The 27,597-nt window shown below is 41.1% G+C and overlaps 1 protein-coding gene across 4 annotated transcripts in view; it reads right to left on the reverse strand.

The window, feature by feature from the left end:
• Window positions 1-27,597, reverse strand: part of PDSS2 (decaprenyl diphosphate synthase subunit 2) — a 308,361-nt gene that overhangs the window by 81,468 nt on the left and 199,296 nt on the right. For all 4 annotated transcript variants that reach the window (XM_033234756.1, XM_033234758.1, XM_033234757.1 and 1 more), the window contains exon 4: window positions 15,779-15,850. In XM_033234756.1, the coding sequence (XP_033090647.1) occupies window positions 15,779-15,850 (72 nt within the window). The remainder of the gene's footprint in view (window positions 1-15,778; window positions 15,851-27,597) is intronic.

The following is a 27,597-nucleotide window of genomic DNA, read 5'->3' on the forward strand; positions in this document are numbered from 1 at the left end:
ATCTCTATTTAAAGTAAAAAAAAATTTTTTAAATAATTCAGGAATGGCTAAACTGGGCTGTTTCAGCTTGGGGCCTCTCATGACAGACTAGAAATGCTATTTTCTGCAAAGAGACAGAAATGAACCTGTACAAATACCCTATACTCCTAATTATTATCAATTACTTTTTAAACTATATTTTTGTGCAATGCAGTAAGTTTCATGTGGAAATGCTGTTTAGGAGGGGCTTAGCATCAAAATAAAAGACTGTGATATGCAAAGAACAGGTTAAAAGACGCTAGATGTTGACTCAGTTCCACAAAATACACAGTAAGACAGTAATAAAACAGGAGACATCAATTGTAAATCACTTAATACATTGAAAGGTAGGATGCCTGCTGAACTCCTGGGCCCTTGTCCTATACTTGTTTCCACTGCCAACAATCGTGTCTGTTGCTTCACACCTGTTTTTATTTCAACGCTCCTCCAGCTGGTCTCTCTGCTTCTAATTTCTTTGGCTTCCAATTTATCCTATTCACAGTTTCTACAATCATCTTTATCAAAGATCTTACTGTGTAAGACCCTATGGTTATTTGCTACTGCTTACTATTTTAAATCCAAATTCCTCAATAAAAATGTTCAAGATCTATCCACTGACTTATTTCTCCCTTTAAAAATTATCACCTGGCTGGTCGCAGTGGCTCACGCCTGTAATCCTGGCACTTTGGGAGGCCGAGGCGGGTGGATCCACTGAGGTCAGGAGTTAGAGACCAGCCTGACCAACATGGTCAAACCCCATCTCTACTAAAAATACAAAAATTAGCTGGGCGTGGTGGTGAGTGCCTGTAATCCCAGCTATTCAGGGGGCTGAGGCATGAGAATTGCTTGAACCCAGGAGGCGGAGGTTGCAGTGTGCCAAGATTGTGCCATTGCACTGCAGCCTGGGCAACAAGAGCGAAACTCTATCTCAAAAAAAAAAAAAAAATCACCTTTCCTTAGTAAAGCCCCAGTTCTAGCTCCCATTGTACCTTTGTCTCTACCTCAGCTCTCAAGACCCACGTGCCTGATTTGTCTAGCACAGCTGCTAGCACATAATAGGTACTCAACATTTGTTGAATGAGCAGTCCTAGAGTAATAACTACAACAGAGTAATAGCTAAAACAGAATGATAGGTTTCTTTCCTTAGTTAGATGTAGCTGAACCTGTGTCCAAAGCACCTTTATGTTTCTATTACATATATTTTAATAACACCTGTCTGCCCCTCTGAAATTGAACTATTGCAGCCTCAAACTCCTGGCTCAAGTGATTCTCCCACCTCCGCCTCCCCAGAAACTCTTCTATTCATCCACCATGCTCCACCTAGGTGGGCCTTCCTTCTATTCCTTGGACAGATTAAGGCAATTCCTTCCTCAGACCTTTGCAGGAGTTGCTTCCTCTTCCTGGAATGTTTTTTTCCACCAACATAGTTGGCTGCTTTTTGTCACTGAGATCTCAACTTACATGTTATTTCCTAAAACAGGCCTTCCATGAACATCAAATCTAAAGCAAGTCCTTCAATACTTCACTCTCATTTCTCCTTGTTGAGTTATCTCCTATACAGTTACTGCTTCCAGTTATTTCTCTTGTTCATCTATTCAGGTGATTTCTTATTTACAGTTGGCCTCTCCTCTGAGATGTGAGCTCCATGGGGGCAAAGATGTCTTATTCACTGAGCACTTGTATTTCCAGTGCCTGCCACACAGCAGATGCTCAAAAGACACATTAAATGAATAAATAAACAAATCTGACTTCCCAGTTAATGCTGAATGACAATTTCTTGATCCCAACAAACTTCAATAGTTTCTTTCTTTTTCTTTTTTTTTTGAGACAGGGTCTTGCTCTGTCGCCCAGGCTGGAGTGCAGTGGCGCGATCTCTATTCACTGCAGCGTCGATCCCCTGGGCTCAGCCTCCCAAGGAGCCACAGGCATGTACCACCATATCTACCTAGTTAAAAATTTTTTTTTTGTACAGACAGTCTCAACATGTTGCCCAGACTGGTCTCAAACTCCTGGGCTCAAGCAATCTTCCTGCCTTGGCCTCCTACAGTGCTGGGATTACAGGTGTGAGCCACTGTGCTTGGTCCAATAGTTTCTATTGATTCATTTCTACTGTATCTTCTAAGGACTCAGCTTTAAAATTACATCTTCCAAGAAGCTCAAACATTTTGAATTCTTAATGCTGCACTTTCTCCTACATATATGGTCTCTTCCTTACAATTTTACATGTGGTCTTATGGGAAAATTGCTCTCCTGTGGCTTCATGTGCATGTATTTCCTCTGACCTGTAAGCACCATCAGATCCTTGAGGGTTGGTCTGTGCTCTTTATTGCTTTGTTTTGAATGTTCCAATAGTACTCAATATGCTACCCTTCACACAGCAGAAATTCAATACAAGATCACTAATATACACTTTACCAAAACTGCCTAATATAGCTCTATGGGTACTATAGGATTCATGATAACAAGCAATTTAATTAGAATCCAGTGAGAGGGCAGGAGTGGTGGCTCACACCTGTAATCTCAGTGCTTTGGGAGGCTGAGGTGGGAGGATCACTTGAGGCCAGGAGTTCCAGACCAGCCTGAGAAACAAAGGGAGACCCTGCCTTTACAAAAAAAATTTAAAAAATTAGGCAGGCGTGGTGGTGTACAATTGTAGTCCTGGCTTCTTGGGAGACTGAGGTGGGAGGATCCCTTAAGCCCAGGAGTTTGAGGCTGTAGTGAGCTATGATTGCATCACTGCACTCTGGCCTGGGTGACAGAGTGAGACCCTGTCTCTAAATTAATAAATATAAATGTAAAAAAAAAAAAAATAAAGACTCCAATGAGAAACAATTAATCTAGAATTTCCAGAGCCTAGCGTGGTGGCACACGCCTGTAGTCCCAGCTACTTGGGAGGTTGAGACAAGAGGACTGCTTGAGGCTAGGAGTTCAAGACCAGCCTGGGCAACATAGGGAGATTCTGTCTCTAAAAAACATAAAAATAAAAATCAGTATCTGTAGCATTAGTAATTAAACAATGAAAAACTCAGAACATAATATATTTTTTCTTTTGGTGTTACTTGGGAAGAAACAGTGTCAAATTCAAAGTCCAATTACAGTAAAGCCTGGTAGATAATCACTCCAACTTCCTTTCCATATTCTTCAATTCTCCATTCTATTTTTTATTTTATTTTTTTACTCTTTTTTTTTTTTTTTGAGACGGAGTCTCGCTCTGTCGCCCGGACTGGAGTGCAGTGGCCAGATCTCAGCTCACTGCAAGCTCTGCCTCCTGGGTTTACGCCATTCTCCTGCCTCAGCCTCCCGAGTAGCTGGGACTACAGGCGCCAGCCACCTCGCCCGGCTAGTTTTTGTATTTTTAGTAGAGACGGGGTTTCAGCGTATTAGCCAGGATGGTCTCGATCTCCTGACCTCGTGATCCGCCCGTCTCGGCCTCCCAAAGTGCTGGGATTACAGGCTTGAGCCACCGCGCCCGGCCTCTTTTTTTCTTTTTGAGACGGAGTCTCACTTTGTTGCCCAGGCTGGAGTGCAATGGTACCATCTCAGCTCACTGCAACCTCTGCCTCCTGAGTTCCAGCGATTCTCCTGCCTCAGCCTCCTGGGTAGCTGGGACTATAGGCGTGTGCTACCATGCCCAGCTAATTTTGTATTTTTAGTAGAGACAGTGTTTCACCATGTTGGCCAGGCTGGTCTCTAACTCCTGACCTTAGGTGATCCACCCATCTCTGCCTCCCAAAGTGCTGGGATTACAGGCGTAAGCCACCAGGCCCGGCTCTGTTTTTATCTTACTAGATTTTTTTTTTTTGTCTACCTAAAAATATTTGCCTATCAGTCTACAAAGATGAATTCCCAAATCACCTTTCTGGAGCTCTTTACTCTTTCATCTGGAGATTCTGCCAGCACCTCAACATTAATTTGACCTCAGCTAAACTTATCTGCTTCTCTCTAAAACCAATCTTTGGCTGGCAACTATATAATCAAGTTTTCTGGTCAATTAGATGCAAAACATTGGTGTCATTTTTTATTTCTTATTCCCACGGCCAATGTACCCAATAGACACACTAGACATGCACTTAGGGTACCAGCAATGCAATAGCACCATAAAATTTATAGGAGGGAAATGCTATATTTGTTATTTATTTTATTTTATTTTTTCAAGACGGAGTCTCGCTCTATCACCCAGGCTGGAGTGCAGTGGTGCAATCTCAGCTCACTGCAAGCTCCGCCTCCCAGGTTCACACCATTCTCCTGCCTCAGCCTCCCAAGTAGCTGGGACTACCGGCACTCGCCACCATGCCCAGCTAATCTTTTTGTATTTTTAGTACAGACGGGTTTTCACCGTGTTAGCCAGGATGGTCTTGATCTCCTGACCTGGTGATCCACCCGCCTCGGCCTCCCAAGGTGCTGGGATTACAGGCGTGAGCCACTGTGCCTGGCCTTATTTTTATAAAAGTCATTATAATATAAATTTTTTAAAGTCCTGAAAATTATGGAGCAAAAGGGATGAGGTTTTCTTTCTTGCTTGAAAGAGCTAAAAACTGAAAAAAATATATGAAACAAAAGTTATAAGCCATTTGAAATCAGGCAACAAAAGACAGTGACACCTGAGAAATGGGAAATAAACGAGATGAGTTTCATAATTGTTCCAGCTTCTGCCTGGAGAGAATGCCAGGACGCAGAGGAAACTAACAGTACCTTTGAGTTGAAAAGGTGAACCTGGATGTCTAGAGAAGCTGAAGGGGTTAATTAGGGGCTAGGGTTCATAGGGCAGAGTACACAAGAAGAGAGAGCTGCAGAGAGAGCTCTGAAGGTAAACACAGATCCTCCCTAAAGTCTTCAGCCGAGTATTACCAATGCATCGGTACAAAGAAACTACTAAAGTCTGGAGAAAGAATCACCCAGAAGGAACAGCAGAAACAATCCCTAGAGATCACACAGGGCTGGGAATAATTCCTATTCCACAAGTCAGAGTAAAAAAACTCAAAATTCACAGGGCATCAGTAAAGAACTCAGAAAGGTCTTGCTTTAATAGTGAAAAAAATTCGCCTTAGACTAAATGCTATTCCAGTCCTGCCTAATAAAGCTTAAAAGTAACACCTGAAAGAATCAAACTGTTGTCAGTAACTTAACTACATTCAAGAAGAAAGTTCAAGAATATTTATAGTGATACAAAACTATCTAGTATCCAACAAAATAAATTTCACAATGTCTGGCACCCACCCAAAAATAACCAAGTTGCAAAAAAATAGGGAAATACAACCCATAATGAGGAAAAAAAAACCATTCAGTTGAAACCAACCCAGGAAATGACACAGATGATATAATTAGTAGACAGGGATATTAAAACAGTTTTCATAACTATATTCCATATGCCAAGGAGCTAGAAGAAACACTGAGCATATTAAGTAGAAACACAGAACATGTAAACTGGTCTGCCTGAATGCACACCAACTGAAATTATCCAAAATGGAACACAAATACTAAAAAAGAAGAAGAATCAGTGACTTGGGACAAGTTAAAGCAGCCTACTATATAACTGAGGTCCCTATAAAAGGGGAGAAAAGGAAAGCCAGAAAAAAAATTGAAGATATAATAACTTTTTCCCCAAGTTTTATGAAAACTATAAACTCACAGAACCAAGAAGCCCAATGAATCCCAACCAAAAGAAATATGAAAAAAAGAAAATGAAAGTCATGATGATCTATTTATGACTACAGGAACAAAGATAAAGACGGCAGTGGCTTTCCTGTTGAAAATAATAAAAGCAAGAAAACAATGGAGCAACATCTTTAAAAATACTGAAGGAAAACTAAATTGTCAACCTAGAACTCTATATCCAGTGAACATATGTTTCAGACACACAAAAGCTAAAAGAGTTCATTAGTGGCTGGACGCAGTGGCTTACACCTGAAATCCCAGCTACTCAGAAGGCTGAGGCAGGAGAATTGTTTGAACCCAGGAGGAGGAGGTTGCAGTGAGCCGAGACTGTGCCATTGCACTCCAGCCTGGGCAACAGGGAGAGACTCTGTCTCGGAAAAAAAAAAAAAAAAAATTACTATTAGACCTGTCTTACAAGCAAGGTTAAAAGAAATCTTTCAGGAAGAAGGAAAGAAGGAAAAAAGGAAAATAATACATTCTGGCATTACAGATCTTCTACCATGTGTTATAAACACCTACTTTTGCAATATTACTTTTCAGTATTCCTTTACTCCTATGTGAAGGAAGCCCTGATCTCAAATATGCTTTCTTTCCATTCATCATGCTATTTCCTCTACCTGGAATGCCATATATCTCCATCTATAGACATCTTCCCAATCTTTAATGTCCATCTCAAATATAACATTTTTTAAAATGTCCTTTCTGATTCCCCATCCAGATGTGGCTTCTTGTTCACATTATCCTCCTGCTATTTTTCTTAATGGGAAAAACTCATTTGGCTCTTTTTACTGTATTTTAGATGGTAGCACAGGGCTTTGCAGGTAGAAGACAATCCTTAACTTCCTAGTGGACTGAATTATCTTTTTTTTTTTTTTTTTTGAGACAAGGTCTTGTTCTGTTACCCAGGCTGAAGTGTAGTGGCATATACATGGCTCACTGCAGCCTCAACCTCCTGGGCTTAAGCAATCCTTCTGTCTCAGCCTCCCAAGTAGTTGGGACTACAGGCATACCACTATGTCTGGTTAATGTTTTAATTTTTGTAGAGATGGGTTCTTGCCATGTTGCATAAGCTGGTCTCAAACTCCTTGGCTCAAGTGATTGCCCTTCCTTGGCCTCCCAAATTGCTAGGATTACAGATATCAGCCACCACTCCTGGCCTCTTTCATTTATTTATGAGACAGAGTTTTGCTTTTGTTGCCCAGACTGGAGTACAATGGCGTGATCTTGGCTCACTGCAACCTACGTCTCCCAGGTACAAGCGATTCTCCCGCCTCAGCCTTCCAAGTAACTGGGATTACAGGCACACGCCACCACACCCAGCTAATTTTGTATTTTTAGTAGAGATGAGGTTTCACCATGTTGGCCAGGATGGTTTCGAACTCCTGACCTCAGGTGATCCTCCTGCCTCGGCCTCCCAAAGTGCTGGGATTACAGGCATGAGCCACTGCACCCGGCCCTGGCCTCTTATTTTTATACTTTACTTGAAAGCTGCCTGAGAGTGAAAGGAAGATAAGCATAAAGAAAAACAAATGGGCCAGGCACAGTGGCTTACACCTTAATCCCAGCACTTTAGGAGGTCAAGGCGGGCAGGTCACCTGAGGGCAGGAGTTTGAGACCAGCCTGGCCAACATACACTATAACCTCACCTCTAATAAAAAAAAAAACAACAAGGTGTTGTGGTGCATGCCTGTAGTCCCAGCTACTTGGGAAGCTGAGGCAAGTGAATCGCTTGAAGCCGGGAGGCGGTGGTTGCAGTGAGTCAAGATCGCACCACTGCACTCCAACCTGGGCTACAGAGAAAGACTCCATCTCTCAGGAAAAAAAAAAAAGAAAAGAAAAGAAATGGACAGAAGAACAGAAGTTATCTTGCCCCACAAAAACATAATAATATTCATCATTAAAATCCACTGACTGATACTGAAAGTATTAATATAATCTGTGCTTGAAAAAAATAGACTGGATCTTTGCAACTCAAGTCACTTGTTAAAACCAGTTATTTCCCAAGAGAACTGGATTCTCTTTTAAAACCCTCTCACTTTCCTGAGACTGAGGCCAAGCCAATAAGAGCTGAACCTCTGGAGACAGGAAAGAGGTGTCTTGTTCCCCATCTCAACACCAACATGAGTCAGAGACACTGCCTTTGCAGAGGACCTTGATTAAATTCCCCAGGAAGGATCAGGAGTGGGTGGAAAATAAACAATAAAGAATCAGAAAATGAGTGTGTTCGGGATCTCCAAACCACCCCCAGGTTTGATGATTTGTTAGGATGACAGATGTTATTCAGCATATAGTCAAATTCATCGTAATGACTTTTTTACAGTGAAAGGATACAAAGCAAAACCACTAAAAAGAGAAAGCCCCATAGGGTGAAGTCTGGAAGAAACCACGTGTAAACTTCCAAGAATCCTCTCTCAGTGGACTCGAGTGTGCTTAATTCCTCCAAGAATGAGCTGTGATAACATGTATGAAATATTGTTTACCATGGAGATTTACTGGAGACTGACTTAGTGGTGAGGGTTTTTATTAGGGCTGGTCATGTACGCATTTTCTGCCTAGCATGTAGCAAGATTCCAGACTCCTAGAAGGAAAGCAGGTATTCAGTATAAACTATATTGTCTGCAAACAGTTAAGGCACTGTGAGCCATTCTTATCATTTGGAGGATGGTAGGAACACTCCTAAAATTCAACTTCTCTAATGCTAGCCAAAGATCAACCTTATAAGCAGGTTTTTCTCAGGACAGTAATCCTTTTCTGAACAGAGGTATACTGAAAATACTCTTCTTGATTCAAGAATCTCACTTTCAGGAATTTTTTTTGTTAGCAAATAGGTTGAAATTGAGCAAAGTTATATACACTAAGATGTTATCACAATATTGTTTAATTTAGTAAAGAAAATTGGAAACAGGCCAGGCACTGTGGCTCATGCCTGAATCCCAGCACTTGGGAGGCTGAGGTGGGAGGATCATTTGAGGTTAGAGGTTTGAGACCAGCCTGGCCAACATGGTGAAACCCCGTCTCCACTAAAAATACAAAAAGTAGTCGGGCATGGTGGTACAAACCTGTAATCCTAGCTACTCGGGAGGCTGAGGCAGGAGAATCTCTTGAGCCCAGGTGGCAGAGGTTGCAGTGAGCCAAGATCATACCACTGCACTCCAGCCTGGGTGACAGAGAGAGACTCCATCTCAAAAAAAACCAAAAACCAAAAAACAAACGAAAAATTAGAAACAAAGTAAATGCCCCCAAAATGTGAAATGGTTCAGTAAATTACAGTATAACAATGTGAAGAAATATTAAACAATCATCAAAATTACATTTTTGAAGACTTTTAATGACAAAAATGATTATGTTGGGAAGTAAATCAATATGCAAAGTGTTATATGCAGTAACAACTCAAAACAACTCAATACAGAATAAAATCTAGAAAGAAATATACTAAAACATAATCATGATTCATTTCTGAGAGATGGTTTTATAAAATAATTTTTATTTTTCTCTTGACCTTTTTCTGTTTTCAATTATTATTTAATAAACATGTACTCTACCTTTTTTTTTTTGTTTTGAGACAGAGTCTCACTCTGTTGCCCAGGCTGGAGTGCAGTGGTGCGATTTCAGCTCACTGCAAGCTGCGCCTCCCAGGTTCAAGCGATTCACCTGCCTCAGCCTCCCAAGTAGCTGGCATTACAGGTGTGTGCCACTACGCCCAGCTAATTTTTGTATTTTTAGTAGAGACAGGGTTTCACCATGTTGGCCAGGCTAGTCTCGAACTCCTGACCTCAAGTGATCTGCCCGCCTCAGCTTCCCAAAGTGCTGGAATTACAGGCGTGAGTCACCGTGCCCGGCCTACTTTTCTAATTGGAAGATAAGTTAAAATGATAAGACAATTAGATTTTAGATATATAGGTTTGTGAATCCAAAGTCAATTTTGTAAAATGTAAAATATTTAGTGAGTACAGTAAGTAACATGAGTATAACATATAAAACAGTTTAACTGGTGAACTCTTGACCATGTAAAACGCAATTTTCCAGCTGAGCATGGCGGCTCACATCTGTAATCCCAGCACTTTGGGAGGTTGAGGAGGGAGTGTAGCTTGAAGCCAGGAGTTCAAGACCAGCTTGGGCAGTATGGTGAGACCCTGTCTCTACAAAAGCTTTAAAAAATTAGCCAGGTGTGGTGGTAGGCTACTGTGGTCCCAGCTACTCCGAAGGCAAGGATTGCTTGAGCCCAGTAGTTCAAGGTTTCAGTGAGTGAGGATCACACCACTGCCCTCCCATCTGTGTGACAGAGTGAGACCCGACCTCTTTTTTTTTTTTTTTTTTTTTTTTGAGACAGGAGTCTCGCTCTGTCCAGGCTGGAGTGCAGTGGCTCAATCTCAGCTCACTGCAACCTCCACCTCCCAGGTTCAAGCGATCCTCCTGCCTTGGCCTCCTGAGTAGCTGGGATTACAGACGCGCACCACCAAACGCAGCTTTTTTTTGTATTTTTAGTAGAGACGGGGTTTCGCCATGTTGACCTGGCTGGTCTCGAACTCCTGACCTCAGGTGATCAGCCCGCCTCCACCTCCCAAAGTGCTGGGATTACAGGCATGAGCCACCGCACCTGGCCGAGACCCTACCTCTTAAAAAAAAAATTAAAAAAAAAAACAAACAATTTTTTTATTTCAAATGCTTCTTTCTTCAATTAGCTAACATTTAAAATGCAGAGAGGGAGATATATTTTCTTATAAACACTACAGAAATCAGAATGGCTAATTTTTATTATAATGAAGAAATGGTTCACAAACTAGCCAATGCAAAAATGAAAATATATTTCAACGGCTAGAACAAAGGATGAATTTCCTAAGCTATTTTATATGTTTATATAACTGTAATTCAACTTAGTACATTACTAAGTATGAGTAAGTAACAGCACTTTGAGAGACTGAGGACGTGTCGCTTGAGGCCAGGAGTTCAAGACCAGCCTGGCCAACATGGCAAAACCTCATCTCTACTGAAAATACAAAAATTAGTGAGGCATGGTGGTGTGCGCCTGTAGTCCCAATTACTTGCGAGGCTGAGGCACAGGAATCGTTTGAACCGGGTAGGCAGAGGTTACAGTAAGCTTAGATCGCACCACTGCACTCTGGCCTGGGCAACAGAGCGAGACTCTGTAAAAAAAAAAAAAGTGGCCGGGCGCAGTGGCTCAAGCCTGTAATTCCAGCACTTTGGGAGGCCGAGGCGGGCGGATCACAAGGTCAGGAGATCGAGACCATCCTGGCTAACACGGTGAAACCCCGTCTCTACTAAAAAGTACAAAAAACTAGCCGGGCGAGGTGGCGGGCGCCTGTAGTCCCAGCTACCCCGGAGGCTGAGGCAGGAGAATGGCGTAAACCCAGGAGGCGGAGCTTGCAGTGAGCTGAGATCCGGCCACTGCACTCCAGCTTGGGCGACAGAGCGAGACTCCGTCTCAAAAAAAAAAAAAAAAAAAAAAAAAAGTATTAGTAATATAAGTAATTAAGTTTTCACAGCTTTAAGGAGAATTAGGTAATTGCTCTACAAACCTCTTCTTCTTCTTCTCTTTTCTTTTTGAGACAGAGTCTTGCTCTGTCCCCAGCCTGGAGTGCAGTGGCGGGATCTTGGCTCACTGCAAGGCTCACTGCAAGCTCCGCCTCCGGGGTTCACGCCATTCTTTTGCCTCAGCCTCCGAGTAGCTGGGACTACAGGCGCCTACCACCACGCCAAGCTAATTTTTTGTATTTTTAGTAGAGACAGGGTTTCACCGTGTTAGCCAGGACGGTCCCGATCTCCTGACATTGCGATCCAACTGCCTCAGCCTCCCAAAGTGCTGGGATTACAGGCATGAACCACCGCGCTCAGCTGCTCTATAAACTTCTTTTGGAGAAGGTGACTTCTAATATATCCAGTTTCAATTCCCTTCCATTTGTTGTTATGCATCTACCTTAGTCACATATATGCTACTTAACAGAAAGTTATTTTCCTGCTACCCAGGATCTTCACCACTGCATTAAGCTGCCATATAGAAAACAGACTGCTATTGTATCCTCTTACCCCTAGAGAGATGAAATGGTTTGCAGCTTCTTTTAAATCACAAAGCAATTCTTTTGTGTACTAAATTGGCCCAAGGCTACGGAGGTTGTGCAACAGAGATCCACAGAGGCAGCCTCTCTTTCCACATGACCTCCACTTGTGGCTGCTTCCCAGTCCTGCCAGAACATGAAAACTTTGAAAGCACTCCATGTGGAGGCAGTGCTCTCTCTGGCATCTGAAGTACTTCTTGGGCTGTTAGAAAAACCAAATTCTGAAGAGAGCTATTGCAATGGTAAGCACACTCAGGAAAAAAAGCAAGAATTTTTCTGGTTAGGAAGGGAAATGTAGTTAACCTAAATTGGACCTGAGGCACAAATGGAGGCATCAAGAAGCACTCCCACTACTACAGTTCAACCATGCATTTTTGTTTCCTTTCTTTTAAAAAAAAATTATTATTTTTTAAGAGACAGGGTCTTGCTGTGTCACCCAGGTTGAAGTGCAGTGGTGCGATCACAGTTTATTGTAACCTCAAACTCCTGGGTTCCAGTAATCCGACTGCTCACCTCAGCATCCTGAGCAGGCATGGGCCACCATGCCCAGCTAATTATTTTATTTTTTGTAAAAATGGGGTCTTCCCATGTTGCCCAGGCTGGTCTTAAACTCCTGGCCCCAAGGGATCCTCCTACCTCGGCCTCCTAAAGTGCTGGGATTATAGGCTTAAGCCACCACGCCATCCTGTTTCCATTATGAAAAAAGAATGGCTCTTTAAATGGTTTGGCTATTTTCAGAAATGTAACTGCTTAAAAAAGGGCTATGAGGAGGTGGCAGGGAAAGAGGACAGATGAATGAAGCACTGCTATAGAGTCTCTTTAATAAAATGTAGCTAATAAAGGTAGCATTCCTCTGAATCTCTGTATTTAAATAAATAAAGTCAGCAATTGTTGCTTGCTAAGTGGTGGTTCAAGTACAATCAACAGCCCTTTAAAGACTTTCTTGCAGTTGGGCGCGGTGGCTCACGCCTATAATCTCAGCACTTTGGGAGGCCGAGGCAGGTGGATCACAAGGTCAGGAGATTGAGACCATCCTGGCTAACACAGTGACAGTGAAACCCCGTCTCTACTAAAAATACAAAAAATTAGCCAGGCGTGGGCATGGTGGCGGGTGCCTGTAGTCCCAGCTACTTGAGAGGCTGAGGCAGGAGAATGGTGTGAACCCAGGAGGCCGAGATTGCAGTGAGCTGAGATTGCGCCACTGCACTCCAGCCTGGGTGACAGAGCAAGACTCTGTCTCAAAAAAGACTTTGTTGCTTCTTCTTTTCTCTTTTTCGGGAAGAAACACAATAAAAATATGAGAAAAAGCATGGGACTTAGAGTCAAGAAAAACCTGGGTTCATTATGAACTGTGAAACATGTTAATATATTAACAAACAATTTTCAGACACTATGCTTTCCTGCCATTTGTTATGTTTGAATTTCAGGCTTTTCCTCTGTAAATGGGAATACCAACAAATGTCATCCTTTTCATAGGTGATTGTGTACAAAGAAAGTATAAGCAAACTGTAAAGGGCTATCTAAGTATTAATTGTTGCTGTTAGGTCTCCCTGACATAAAAAGTACTTAAAACATGGTCACATAATTATTAATGAACTGAGCTAATTATAGTGGACAAATGGTAAGAGTAGATAAATTAAGAACCTTAAAACCAACACTTTCATGTAAACAATAACACTTTCATGTAAAAATTAACATATTTAATTGTAAAATATAAACATCTTATATGGAACTAAGTTGAACACCCTGAAAATATCCCAAGGGAAAACAGTGTCTCAACATCCAGAACGGGTCACTATAATTATCATATAGTGGGATCTCAGATATGGCAGATAGATGCTATCAAATCAGGTTTCACTAAAGTACAGATGATATGGGAGGGGGGACGGGGAAGTGCTGGGTAGCTGGGTAGAGAAAGGCAGGTCCCTGGCTGGGGCTCCACTCCTACAGACCTAGGTGAGGACACGCACTCCCGCTTTTGTGCCTAAATGTTGCATTTTCCAAGACCACTCTGGTCTGCCATGACCCCAATCCTGGTCCGGGCACGGTGGCTCACACCTGTAATCCCAGCACTTTGGGAGGCCGAGGTGGGCCTATCACCTGAGGTCAGGAGGTCGAGACCAGCCCGATCAACATGGAGAAACCCTGTCTCTACTAAAAATACAAAATTAGCCAGGCGTGGTGGCACATGCCTGTAATCCCAGCTACTTGGGAGGCTGAGGCAGGAGAATAGCTTGAACCCAGGAGGTAGAGGTTGTGGTGAGCTGAGATCGTGCCATTGCACTCCAGCTTGGGCAACAAGAGCGAAACTCTGTCTCAAAAAAAAAAAAAAAATGAGTCTGGGCTCTTGACTTCAAATCCCTGAGAGGTAACAAGTTGTGTGTCCTTGGGAAAATTACTCAACCTTTTCTCAATCCCAGTATTCACATCTGTAAAATGGGGATAGCAGTAGTACCTATCTCTCAGGATTTCTGTGAAGATTAAATGAAGAAACACAGGCAAATCACTTACTACAGGGTTATTTGCTTAGCTATTGTCATCTTCATCATACTATCTATACAAGGTAACTTTCTACAAGTGGAACTAGACTAGTAGTCACCCATTTTACAATCAGATATTAACCTTCATCCACAGTAGTGAACTTGCATGCCTTTGAAAGGTCCACTGTGGTCATCCATCCTGTGAGGTCTCTGCATACCAATATGCTGCTTAGGTGAGGCTAGATGTGCCTACTAGGAACTGCAGTTATTTGAACCAAATGTTAGCAGATGTCCAAAGTGCAATTCTTCACATTCTACTAACCAGTCTCTGAACCACCCAGAGTCCCTGGGTTATACTTCTAAATTTTAAATTTCTTTTCTTTTTTTGAGGCGGAGTCTCGCTCTGTCGCCCAGGCTGGAGTGCAGTGGCACGATCTCGGCTCACTGCAAGCTCTACCTCCCAGGTTCAAGCCATTCTCCTGCCTCAGCCTCCCGAGGAGCTGGGACTATAGGCGCCTGCCACCACGCCTGGCTAATTTTTTGTATTTTTAGTAGAGATGGGGTTTCACCGTGTGAGCCAGGATGGTCTCGATCTCCTGACCTCGTGATCCACCCACCTTGGCCTCCCAAAGTGCTGGGATTACAGGCTTGAGCCACCGCGCCCGGCCAAAATTTTAAATTTCTTATCCAAGTTGCTCATGCCCTATGTTTCACTTCTAGTAAAATTTATCTTTCTTTTTTCAAGTGAAAATGTCAAAAAGCTTAAGATGTGCATACATGCATACCTTTTCTAATTTGAAGTGAGTGAAATCTTCCTAATACAGAAGCTAAAGAACTTAGAATAATGAAACACTAAGATAGGAGCCCCTTATAATAGTATGTACCATGTTAAATGATGGTGGTGGTCAATGAAGCAATTACTTCACATCTAATATCCTACCGAAATGAAATAACTGCATTTTAAGGAAATAAAACCTAACCTTTCTTGAGATGTCCTGCTAAATGAGTCAAAAAAAATCTTAATTCTAGACCTATAAAATTAATCAAAATAATCCAGCTGTGCAATCATCCTACTTCTTATCATAAAGAATCTAATAATGCAGTAAATTCTGGGTCTTACATATAAAAGACATCCCCATCCCACCTCCTCAACAGTCATCTTCTTAGGATCAAGGTCCACTCCTCTGTGACATGGAAGGACCCTTCCTCTGGGGAAAGGATGGGCTCAGTTGCCTCAGCACAAGCTGCTCCTCCAGCCTGCCTGCCTGTGACACTACTACCTGCTAGCCAGAAGCATCCCAGTGTCTATTGGGCTGCTGCAGATTGAACAGACTGTGAATCCAGCCAGAGGATAAGAGGTTGTTTTAATTGGCTAAGTCTGCTATGTACTAAGCGTATGGCCATGAATTTGTAGCCAAAACACTAATCTAAAAAAAAAAAAAAAAAAAAGCCATGTACAATTTAAACACAAAACAAGAATGACATTTTCATTATTCTAGTTTTACCACGAGGGCTTATAACATAACATTTTATGACTCTGAAATCCTTTACCTTTGAAGTAGAATTTTCGTGATATACTCCTTGTATCAAGTCCATAAGAGCACTTGCTAAAAGTTCCACAACCTAAAAAGCAAGAAGAAAAATTAAAAAAAAAAAAATTTAAATATATCTCCATTGTTACCTCAGAATGCTTCAGAAGGCTCAGTGGCAAGGCAGAATCTGTGCTTGACAGAAAAAATCTTGTGCTATGCACTAAGATCTCAGCAAATGGCACTGCCCACCTGGATATTAAAGCTGTGATCCAATTTTTTTCAGTCATAATTCAAGCCAAAAAAAATCTTATAAGCATAGCATTTAACTAATATACATGAAAATCGAGTAATAGCCATTTTGAACATAAACTACATTTCAGATAACTAATGAAATCTTAACTCAATTTATTTTCTGCATGTTTATTTCTGTCAGGTGGATATTTTTTCAGTACTCCCATTCTGGGAGCAATTACAATGCTAATTTTCATACTACAGGAAAAAAAAGCAAAAGCAAAAGAATGGCTAACCTTTCAAATATGTTCATTCTGTTGCACTTAAAATGCACTGTGGATATATTTACTGTGGGGCCCCTGGGTCAAATGTACCATAAACACTGAAAATTTTTACAGAACTGCAATACTGAAATCATATTCATCAAACCTGTATTATTTTTCAAGGCTCAGACTTTTTTTTTTTTTTAATCAAGTGAAATCAAAAGCTTTGAACTTGTTCCAGGATGTAAAACAAGCAGAAAACAGTAAATGGTCTCTTTGGAACTACTGTACAATTTAGAGTAGTTTGCATAAAGCATCTTAATTTGAGAGGATAAAATAGTGGTATTTATGATAATGTTCAATGCAGCCATTTCAAATAAGAATTCCTCAAGGCAACCCCATCCGCTTCTTACAAGTCTTAATATCTTGTATATTTAACTTCCTATGTTATGCAGTCCTGTATCAGATTTCCACTCTTTGCTTCCGAAAATTCAGCTCCATTCTGATTGAATTAAAGGATTTTGTTTCAGCTTTTATCATTCTTGTAATTGAAGACATTATTAAGCCAAAGAATACAGACCCAAACAACAAGATACTTCAATCTCAGGTACCCTGGGTTTAATAAACATTTTCTTAGAGGCAAATGATATTAATTTGTAGAAAGACTTGCTTTAACATTTTAACACATGAGCATTTATCTCCAAGTTTATATATTTACATTTATACTATGTAATATACACAGAACTGCTGATAGGAAATTTTTGCTGATTGAAGGCATATATTTTTCCTAGCTCTTTACAGATGGGTTAATTTGTAAGGCACATACAAAGTCTTTTTTTTTTTTTTTTAAATCACATTGTCCTTTAGGTAACCAAATGCTTAAGAAATATTGTAGCAATATGAGCTGCAGAGGAACTGGAAGGACAATGATCCCACAGTGTTACCACATGAGTTGAGTTATTTAAGTGGGGAAGAGAGAAAAATGAATGGATTTTTTTTTCCCCTGAAGGTATCAGATAAGCCCCATTCCCAAATCCAGGAGGACTGAGTATCGCCAATAGGTCTATGAAAGACTGTAACTAAACGCACAGCATCAGATTGGATTACAGTTTACACAAGCAACATCCCAAGATCCCCCTGATGGCTGGACACATAATACAGATCAATCACTCACTAAGAAATGTTATGGTTTTGAAACAGTTTGAGCTCTGAGACCAGCACTGGTAACGTGAAGAGGGATTTACAAAGAGAAAGTCTGACACTAAATGTCAAAATGATGGTATGAACTTTAACCACAGTGTTCCTTTACTTCCCTGAAACTCCAGACCAGGCAGAAGCAACAAGAACATTTTGTTCTCTGACTCTTTTTCTCATTGAGTAAACCTGTGCTTACAAGTTCATAATTTATAAACGACCTGTACTTACAAATGGGTATACTCACTTGAACAGAATACACCTCCATAGCCAATGACAACCCATTAAGGAAAAAGCTTTAGATTTCTTTGAGTTAACAAGCTGAGGAAGGAAAGAGATTATAAAAAGCAAGAGTAGCCTAAGAAGTTGAAACTGTTCCAGATAAGGGTGACTTACCCAGTGCATATGTCCATCTCTTTCCATTGCCTGAAATGTTTATTTATTTTTTATTTTTTTATTTATTTATTTTTTTGAGACGGAGTCTCGCTCTGTCCACCAGGCTGGAGTGCAGTGGCGCTATCTCGGCTCACTGCAAGCTTCGCCTCCCGGGTTCCCGCCATTCTCCTGCCTCAGCCTCCCGAGTAGCTGGGACTACAGGCGCCCGCCATGGCTCCCGGCTTTTTTTTGTATTTTTAGTAGAGACGGGGTTTCACCGTGGTCTCGATCTCCTGACCTTGTGATCCGCCCGCCTCGGCCTCCCAAAGTGCTGGGATTACAGGCGTGAGCCACCGCGCCCGGCCGAAATGTTTATTCTTAAAATTATACCAAAGAAAGACGTGTTTAAGTATCACCCTTCCTTAAAACTGCAAATATTTCTAGAAAGACCACAAGGCTACCAGCCACTCACAATTTAGTAAGCTCATTTAATAATCTTAACTTTTTTTTTGCTTATTACCCCAGACATTCACCTGTTTAGATACTGCTATACTTATATTTAAGAAAACACTCGGTTAATAACATTTTTCCCCCTCACATTCTTGAGGAATGACATGTTCAGGCAATTCAAAGTGCTGGCAGGAATAATGGCAGCCAAAGGAGAATCCAGAGGCCTAAAAGCCAGACCTCTTGGGGCTGAGAGCTGAAGTCCTGGTGCTCTAGATAAATGCAACCTTGAGAAAGATTCCAGGACTTTTGTTTCTCAGGCCCATGGGGCAAGCAAACACTTTCTACTAGGGGAAGAAAAAAAAAAGGGGTTAAAAGAGCCTCAATATGAGCTATCTTGGGAAGCCCAACAGATTAGGGAACTGTTAAAAAAAAAAAAAAGCAGAATACTAGCAGCCAGAGAATCTAGATTCTATTCCAAAGTCTACTAATAATTTGATTGTAAGATTTGGGCAAATCAATTTTCTTCAACTCAATGCAATGAATTGTAATAAGGGGAGTTGGAAAAGATGATTCCTTAAGGTCTCTTCCAGCCCTACAATTCTAAGCTTTTACAAATACAAGTCTTATTATTTATAATTAGGCAAGTAAACTTGAAAACTGCTTTTCTGTAAATTTTGATGGAACATCTTTGTTCATGTAATTCATTTTTATCTCTTGTCTTCACATGAACCTTTCCCTCTATCTGAATTCTACTGGCTAATTTCTTTGTGAAACTTTTTGTACCAAATCCCCCTTGGTTTCAATACCTAGAATTATAATAAAACACTTCCCATTTTTCAAAACCACTGTGACTGGTAGAGCACCCCATCAGCTGACAAAGTCCTACTTGAGTCAATTAAAGGCAACACTGCTGAACTCTGATTCCTGAAGGGCTCTAATGCTTGGAAACGATTTACACATACTGGATTCTGAATGACATCAGGCTTAACTGCCAAGTTGCATCAAACAAATAATGGTACTAAGTTGGCCATATTGCGAGTATCTCTGAAAAGTAAATATGTAGAGCATTTAGAAGAGAATTTGGAACATGTTTCAGTGAGTGTTAACTTACTCTTCTTCCATACCGCCCTATTATCATGCTATATTCAGTACAATTCTGGAGTAGATGAACAGCGTAGTATGGAGACTAAGATTATGGTGTTTTTTTAATTGTGTGCCTAAATATTTTGGAAGAAAGTGAGTTTTAGTTCAACAACAAAACCCAGAACACATGCAAAGACCATTTTAACCAAAATCAGGGACCTCTGAAACACTGACTTGCTGCATCCTGAAATATTGTTTTAGATTATACAACAGTCAGCATCGATGTTAAACAGTTTAGCCATTTGGAGAACAATTTAACAGGAGATAACTTTCTGCATTTCTGGTGATTGCGAGAATAGCAGCATTGCTTACCTACACATGCAAATTAAAAAATGCTCTTCTCTTCAGTGTGGCTCATATGTTGAAATGTGACTCTACAGCAAAGCCATACACTATCCTTCAATTTCCAGTGAACCCGAAGTGGCAACCATTCCTAATGTCAGTGTCATGAACTGGCTTCTCCTGCCACCTCCCTTGTTTTGGCTACTGGGCAGAATGCTGCAGCATAGGACAGTAAATGGACAGTGCATGTCTAGTTGCTATTCTCAAACAAATTGTTGATCCCTCCCACTTCAATAACCACTGTCGCACCCAAGTTAAGGAACAGACAGTATCCAGGTGTATCTGAACCTTAACAAAATTATAGATCTGACATAATTAACCTTTGTAATGAATTTCTTAAATGGTTAATTTACAGGACAAATTTCAGCAATCTCAGGGGAATATGTAATTGCTTCATTCTTTATCTTTTGGCAAGGGTAACTACAATTCAATGATTTTTTACACTGAAAAACCAAGATGATGAATACCCTCACAAAGGGTATTGTGATGACTATGCCCTGAGCTATAATACATTCTCATCATAAAAAACAGAAATTGAGAGGAGTAGGGGATGGTAAGACAAAAATCCTGACCAAAAGAAAAAAATCCTCGCATTGCTATCCAAAGATGTCTGTAACATATTCTTAAGGAAAAAAAGCTATTTACAAAATAGAAGTAGTATAAAAGGCATTTTAAAAACAAAAATGAGGTCAATCTATGGGTTTATAGACACAAGAGAAAAAAGTCTGAAAGGAGAGACAACAACATAATAATGATAATGTATAAATGATAGATTTTGGATGATTTTTAATTTAAAAGATTGTTTTCTTCAGCCTTTCTGCTTAAATTTATAATTGCTAAGTTTATAACAGCTTACATATACACTATTTCCCTCTTTCTATTGTATTGCATTCCACTATTTCCCTCTTTTTATTGTATTGCTTTTATAATTAAATAAAACAATAAACCTATTTCCTTGGGAAGGTGTGGGGCGGGGGGAGACCTCAAGCTAAGCTATGTCCACAAATTGATTTATGGAATATAACACTCAATAGTTTTTGGATTAGAAAAAATAGGATCAGTAAGTGGTAGTAAGCATTCCGTGTAGACAAGTCATGCCTTTATCAATAAATGGGATTCAGAAGTACTGTCAGCATTTGACAGGCAGAATAGACTCAATAGAGTCGTAGATGTTTGACTAGTACAGCAGACCACTCTAATTTGAGCAAAGGAGCGCCTATCCTAAATTAAAATACAAGTACTCTTTTTTTTTTTTGGAGATGGAGTCTCACTCTGTCGCCCAGGAGGAAGTGCAGTGGCACAATCTCGGCTCACTGCAACTTCTAGGTCTCCCAGGCTCAAGGGATTCTCCTGCCTCAGCCTCCCGGGTAGCTGGGACTACAGGTGCCTGCCACTATGCCCGGCTAATTTTTGTATTTTTAGTAGAGACAGGGTTTCACCATGTTGGCCAGGCTGGTCTCAAACTCCTGACCTTTTGATCCACCCGCCTCGGCCTCCCAAAGTGCTGGGATTACAGGCATGAGCCACCGCACCCGGCCACAAGTGAATCTTTAGAAAAAAATGTAAACTATAAACTAACATGGCTCAATTAAAGCTCAAGTCAGCATAATATGAATTGATGTTATAAGGTAGTACAGTTGCATTTTAATTCACTTGAAAAAGGTTGCTTTATAACTTAATTTGCTTGGTATATAAAAACTGTGAAGGCCATTACAGATTTGTAATCTTCTTTCAAAAATTTGTCCTCAGAGGGTGATTTTAATGACGGATTTACTACAGTGTGGAATGACAAAACAACATGTCATCCATCACTCTGTTTGGAGGTGAGTAACACAGTGCCCCTCAGCCTTTACTACTTTTAGCTGCTAGCAAACAAAACAGTCATGTGTGTTCATGTGTGTGCACGTGCATCTGCAGTGCTGATGGCATTAACTACGCACAACTTTACTGTGCTCTTTCCTCCACCCCGAGGAACAAACAGCAACGCATGAAGTAGTAGCAAAGGTAAAACAGTCTTGGGAAAGAATGAATTTTCATATACATCTTGGGAGGAACAAAAGATAGATTTAGTCTCTTTTGAAAGAGCTTTGGAATTTGAAGGGATATTGTCAAAATTCCTTTTTAAGCCACAAAAACTCTTACCAGTGAAAATATCTTACAGAAAAATACTGAGAGGGTGCTGAATAGGCTGATAAAGGTAACCAGAGCAGGTGGTATCACTCTTTACTTCATAAAAATGAAGCACAAACTATTTGTGAGATGCATATAAAGATGGAAAGATTTACATTGCCAAGGTAAGGTACAGAGGGACTAAAGAGTGGCGCCCTCCCATAGTGACCAGTAATAATGTCTAACATTTGTAAAGTACTTTATCATTTACAAATGGATTTAAGCAAACCGTCTCATTCCAGGTGGATTTGGTCCCCAGTGCTCAGCCAGAGCTTCCAGGCTGGCAGCCTCAGTGGAGAAACGACTTCTGAAGAACACAGGGCACAGCAGCAGTGGCCAAATGAGGGGTGAATGTACTCACCCACCACCTGGGCATGAACTACCCAGATGAGCTCTACTCTGCATGCTGATTAAAATAAATGAGCACTTTGATAAAGCCATTGCTAAAGTCTCTGAAAGGATGGCTCTCTCCACTTCTTCCTATCAAACTGGGACTGGGTTTAATGTAGACAATGATGAAGGGGCTGTTGGAATAAGCACACCAACTCATAGGAGTTCTGGAGGAAGCTTCTAACTCAGCTTTTTGAAGGGAGCCTTTTCAGTACTGCCAAATGTGTAAGGCTTTGCTTATTTGTGGGAGGGATGGCAATCTGTTCTAGTGAGCTGGAAGTTCTTTCTGGCTAAGCGGGTAGCGAAGAGAGAGAAATGGCACTCCCAACAGGACAGGTGCAGCAAAAACTAAGCAAATTGATAATCTTAATTTTTAATTTAGAACAGCTGATACATTGGTTTATAAACTACCGGTAACATTTGTCAAAAAGGTTTCAGGAAAATTTAGTGAACTAAACAGAAGTATAAAATTGCAACTGAGGCTGGATGCAGTGGCTCACGCCTGTAATCTCAGCACTTTGAGAGGCTGAGGTGGGAGGATCACTTGAGCCCAGGAGTTCAAGACCAGCCTGGGGAATATAGTGAGATACCCATCTCAACAAAAAATGAATGAAAGTTTTATTTTAAAAATCACAACTAATATAACTCGAAAGAAATAGGCCACAAATTCTGGAAAATGGCTTAAATATGAAGTTTGAGATATAATTTGACATTGGCTGGTGGATGCATTTCATGAATAGTCTGATAGCCTACTATGTGCCTGGTACGCTACTAATGAAACTAGTCTCGTTAGGCCACAGTTACACATGAGGCACTACCAAAAAGATCTACGTCATAATTCCTTTATTCAATTAATACAAATGTTTGTGGTTTATTTTATTTTATTATTTTTTGAGATGGAGTCTCGCTTTGTCACCCAGGCTGGAGTGCAGTGACTTGATCTTGGCACACTGCAACCTCTGCCTCCCGGGTTCCAGCTATTCTCCTGCCTCAGCCTCCCGAGTAGCTGGGATTACAGGCACCCGCCACCACGCCTGGCTAATTTTTGTATTTTTTAGTAGAGACGGGGTTTCACCATATTGGCCAGGCTGGTCTTGAACTCCTGATCTCATGATCCACCCGCCTGGGCCTCCCAAAGTACTGGGATTACAGGAGTGAGCCACTGCGTCTGGCCATGTTTGTTGTTTAAATACCACTCAGGGACTATGTCTAAACAAGTCTAATACATAACTTTTACATTTACTTTCTTTGCAGTGTTTTTAAATTATAGTTGTTCTTTTTAAAGGATACACTGTCTAGATAAATAACTTCATAAAGATAAAGGCCAATTATTTGTCTTTGATCACTCAGAAGGTTAATATGTAAGTTGCAAGACCTTGGGCCAACCATGTCACTTCTTTGCCCCTCAGTTTGCTTATCTAGATAAGAGGTTTCTGTGTTTTATCAACAATAAGTCCTATGATTAGAAATATTTAATGTGCAGCTATATACATTTTTAATTTGCAATTGTGAGATACAGTAAAAAAATATAGAATTTTTTTAGCTACAATAAAAGAATAATAAAAAAACTGATTTTACTTTTGAATAAAGGTGCATGGTTTTGGACTACTGTTTCTTATTAAGCAATGCCAAACAGTCATTTATTGATCACTGACTCATTTATTTGTTTAAACAACAATTAGGTTCCTGAAAAAGTAGCAGACAATTTAAAGTGCTTAAGATGAAAATTCTCAGCGAGGTGTGGTAGCTCATGCCTGTAATACCAACACTTTGTGAGGCCAAGGTGGGAGGATCACTTGAGGCCAGGAGTTGTGAGACCAGCCTGGGCAAAACACTGAGACCCCATCTCTATGAAGAAATTTTCTTTTTTTTTCTTTCTTTCTTTTTTTTTTTTGAGATGGAGTCTCGCTCTGTCTCCTAGACTGGACTGCAGTGGGATGATCATGGCTCACTGCAACCTCTGCCTCCCAGGTTCAAGTGATTCTCCTGCCTCAGCCTCCTGAGTAGCTGAGATAACAGGCGTCCACCACCACGCCTGGCTAATTTTTTGTATTTTTAGTAGAGACGGGGTTTCACCATGTTGGTCAGGCTGGTCTCAAATGCCTGGCCTTGTGATCTGCCTGCCTTGGCCTCCCAAAGTGGCAGGATTACAGACGTGAGCCACTGCGCTGCGTTGAAAAATAATTTTTTTGAAAGATAAAAATTTTCATAATAAAGAAAAAGGAGATGTTTTCCAGTAGGTTTTTTAAAAAGTTGGTTGTGTCAAGTATTTTGCATTGCATTATAAAAACTATAATAAATAGTTGCTGAGAATTGAATACTTGGCCATGAAACAAACAACGTAAAACTGATTATCACACAGCAGTTAGTTGCTTTATTTTCCACCTTCCCCAATACGGGAATTGCTGAATATGAAGTCTTGTACTCAGGATATACCATTCTCAGTATGTTCTTTACCTAGCGGCACTGCCACATGTTCTTCTGACAGAATTCTGAGAGAATTATGCTTGCCATTTTAGTGTTGGGCCCATTTTTTTTCAATGTGGCTGATGAGCTCCATTTTGCTTTCACTGCTTCTTCATCTGGAGACCCTCTCAGTGATGCCAACTGAAAGGCTGTTGTTGGCTAGCACACTGCCTTGTATTAGTGGCTTTCAATACACATTGTGACATAGTATAAATACATGTGCATATATAAAACTAAATTTTTTTTTGAGACGGAGTCTCGCTCTGTCACCGAGGCTTGAGTGCAGTGGCGTGATCTCGGCTCACTCCAACTGCTACGTCCCAGGTTCAAGCGATTCTCCTGCCTCAGCCTCCTGAGTAGCTGGGATTACAGGTGCCCACTACCACGCCCAGCTAATTTTTGATTTTTGTATTTCTAGTAGAGACGGGGTTTCACCATGTTGGCCAGGCTGGTCTAGAACTCCTGATTTTGTATTCCCAAAGTGCTGGGAATACAGCTGTGAGCTGCATGAGCTACCATGCCCGGCCAAAACTAAATTAAAACTTTCATTATGTAATTTTCTATTGTATTCTACTATTTTTTTTGTAATTTTAAATTTCTTTTATTATTATTATTATTATTATTATACTTTAAGTTCTAGGGTACATGTGCACAACGTGCAGGTTTATTACATATGTATACATGTGCCATGTTGGTGTGCTGCACACATTAACTCATCATTTACATTAGGTATATCTCCTAATGCTATCCCTCCCCCCGCCCCCCTCCCCACAATAGGCCCCAGTGTGCGATGTTCCCCTTCCTGTGTCCAAGTGATCTCACTGTTCAATTCCCACCTATAAGTGAGAATTTTTTCTTTTTTTTGATACGGAGTCTCATTCTGCTGCCCAGGCTGAAGTGCAGTGGTGTGATCTCGGCTCACCACCACCTCGGCCTTCTGGGTTCAAACAATTCTCCTGCCTCAGCCTCCCGAGTAGCTGGGATTACAGACATTGCTACCACGCTAATTTTGCATTTTTAGTAGAGATGTGGTTTTGCCATGTTGGCCAGGCTGGTCTCAAAATCCCAACCTCAGGTGATCCACCCGCCTCAGCCTCCCAAAGTGCTGGGATTACAGGCGTGAGCCACCACGCCAGGCCCTATGGCTTGAACCTGGGAATCGTTTGAACCCAGGAGGCGGAGGTTGTGGTGAGCTGAGATCGTGCCATTGCACTCCAGCCTGGGCAACGAGAGTGAAACTCTGTCTCAAAAAAAAAAAAAAAGTATTGATAGTGATTCACTAAATTGATTTTACCACTCCCCAATGAAAAGGATGTGATCTGTGGTTTGAAACATTATTCACCATCATGCAGATATATGTCATGTATGGCTCACACCTTGTTGGTCCTTGTAATTACACACAAGGTCTCCCAAATTTTTGATGCAGTTTAAACACTGTTATTCTAAAATATATTTTTAGAGGTATTTATTTATCACTTTTTACCAAAAACATGTAATGAACTGAAGGTAAACAGAGAGGCAGGATAAAACAGAATCATTCTTGGGTACTATGGAGTGTTAGGGTGCATTTCAATCTTGTAGGTTTATATCAGTGACGCTGATGCTTAGCTTCGTTTTTGTTTTGCTTTTGTTTTCTGAGACAAAGTCTCACTCTGTCACCCAGGCTGGAGTGCAGTGGTGCCATCTCGGCTCACTGAAACCTCGCCCTCCTGGGTTCAAGCAATTCTCCTGTTTCAGCCTCCCAAGTAGCTGGGGCTACAGGTGCATGCGACCATGCCTGGCTAATTTTTGTATTTTTAGTAGACACAGGTTTTCACTGTGTTGCCCAGGCTGGTCTCGAACTCCTGACCTCAGGTGATCCACCCACTTCATTCTCCCAAAGTGCTGGGATTACAGGTGTGAGCCACTGAACACTGCCTGATGCTTACCTTGGAGCCTACTAGATTCCTGAAAACAAATTGGCTTAGATAATATTTGGTCAAAGAACCAAAAATTTCAGTAATTTCCTAGGAGTCACAGATACATCTTGCCAATTCCAGGGCTGCCATATCTTTTGGGTAACATAGTTCACTTTCCAGCTCAAGCAGCTCCTCTTCAAATTGGGCCACACTAAAAGGCAGGAGTTTGTAATTCAGAGACATCCCAAGGTTTGTACTCTAAAGGCAGGCACAGAAATAAAATCTGATTCATGTGCATTAAAATCCATGCATTTTGACTAAAGCTGTAATTGTATTTCTTCCAAATAACTCTGAAGCTCTTTAAAATCCACAAATCAATGGAATTCTAAAAATAACTGACACTACTAGTACTGTTGTCTAAAAAATTAGGTAATCTTTTTTTCCTTCCTTCAAATATTCAAATAATCAGGTAGAAATTTGGGGGCCAGGCAAAGTGACTCATGCCTCTAATTCCAGCACTTGGGAGGCTGAGGCAGGAGAACCTCCTGAGCCCAAGAGTTCGAGACCAGCCTGGGCAACATAGGGAGATCCTGTTCCAAAAATAAATAAATAAATTAATTAATTAACAATAATAGAAGAGGCCGGGCGTGGTGGCTCACACCTGTAATCAGCACTTTGGGAGGCCCAGGCAGGTGAATCACTTGAGGACAAGAGTTGGAGACCAGCCTGGCCAACATGGCAAAACCTCATCTCTATCAAAAATACAAAAATTAGCTGGGTGTGGCAGTGGGCGACTGTAGTCCCAGCTACTTAGGAGGCTGAGGCAGGAGAATCTCTAGAACCTTGGAAGTGGAGGTTGCAGTGAGCCAAGATCACGCCACTACACTCCAGCCTGGGTGACAGAGCAAGACTCTGTC

This window comes from Trachypithecus francoisi, unplaced genomic scaffold (assembly GCF_009764315.1).
Source record: "Trachypithecus francoisi isolate TF-2019V2 unplaced genomic scaffold, Tfra_2.0 Lachesis_group15, whole genome shotgun sequence".
Lineage (NCBI taxonomy): Eukaryota > Metazoa > Chordata > Mammalia > Primates > Cercopithecidae > Trachypithecus > Trachypithecus francoisi.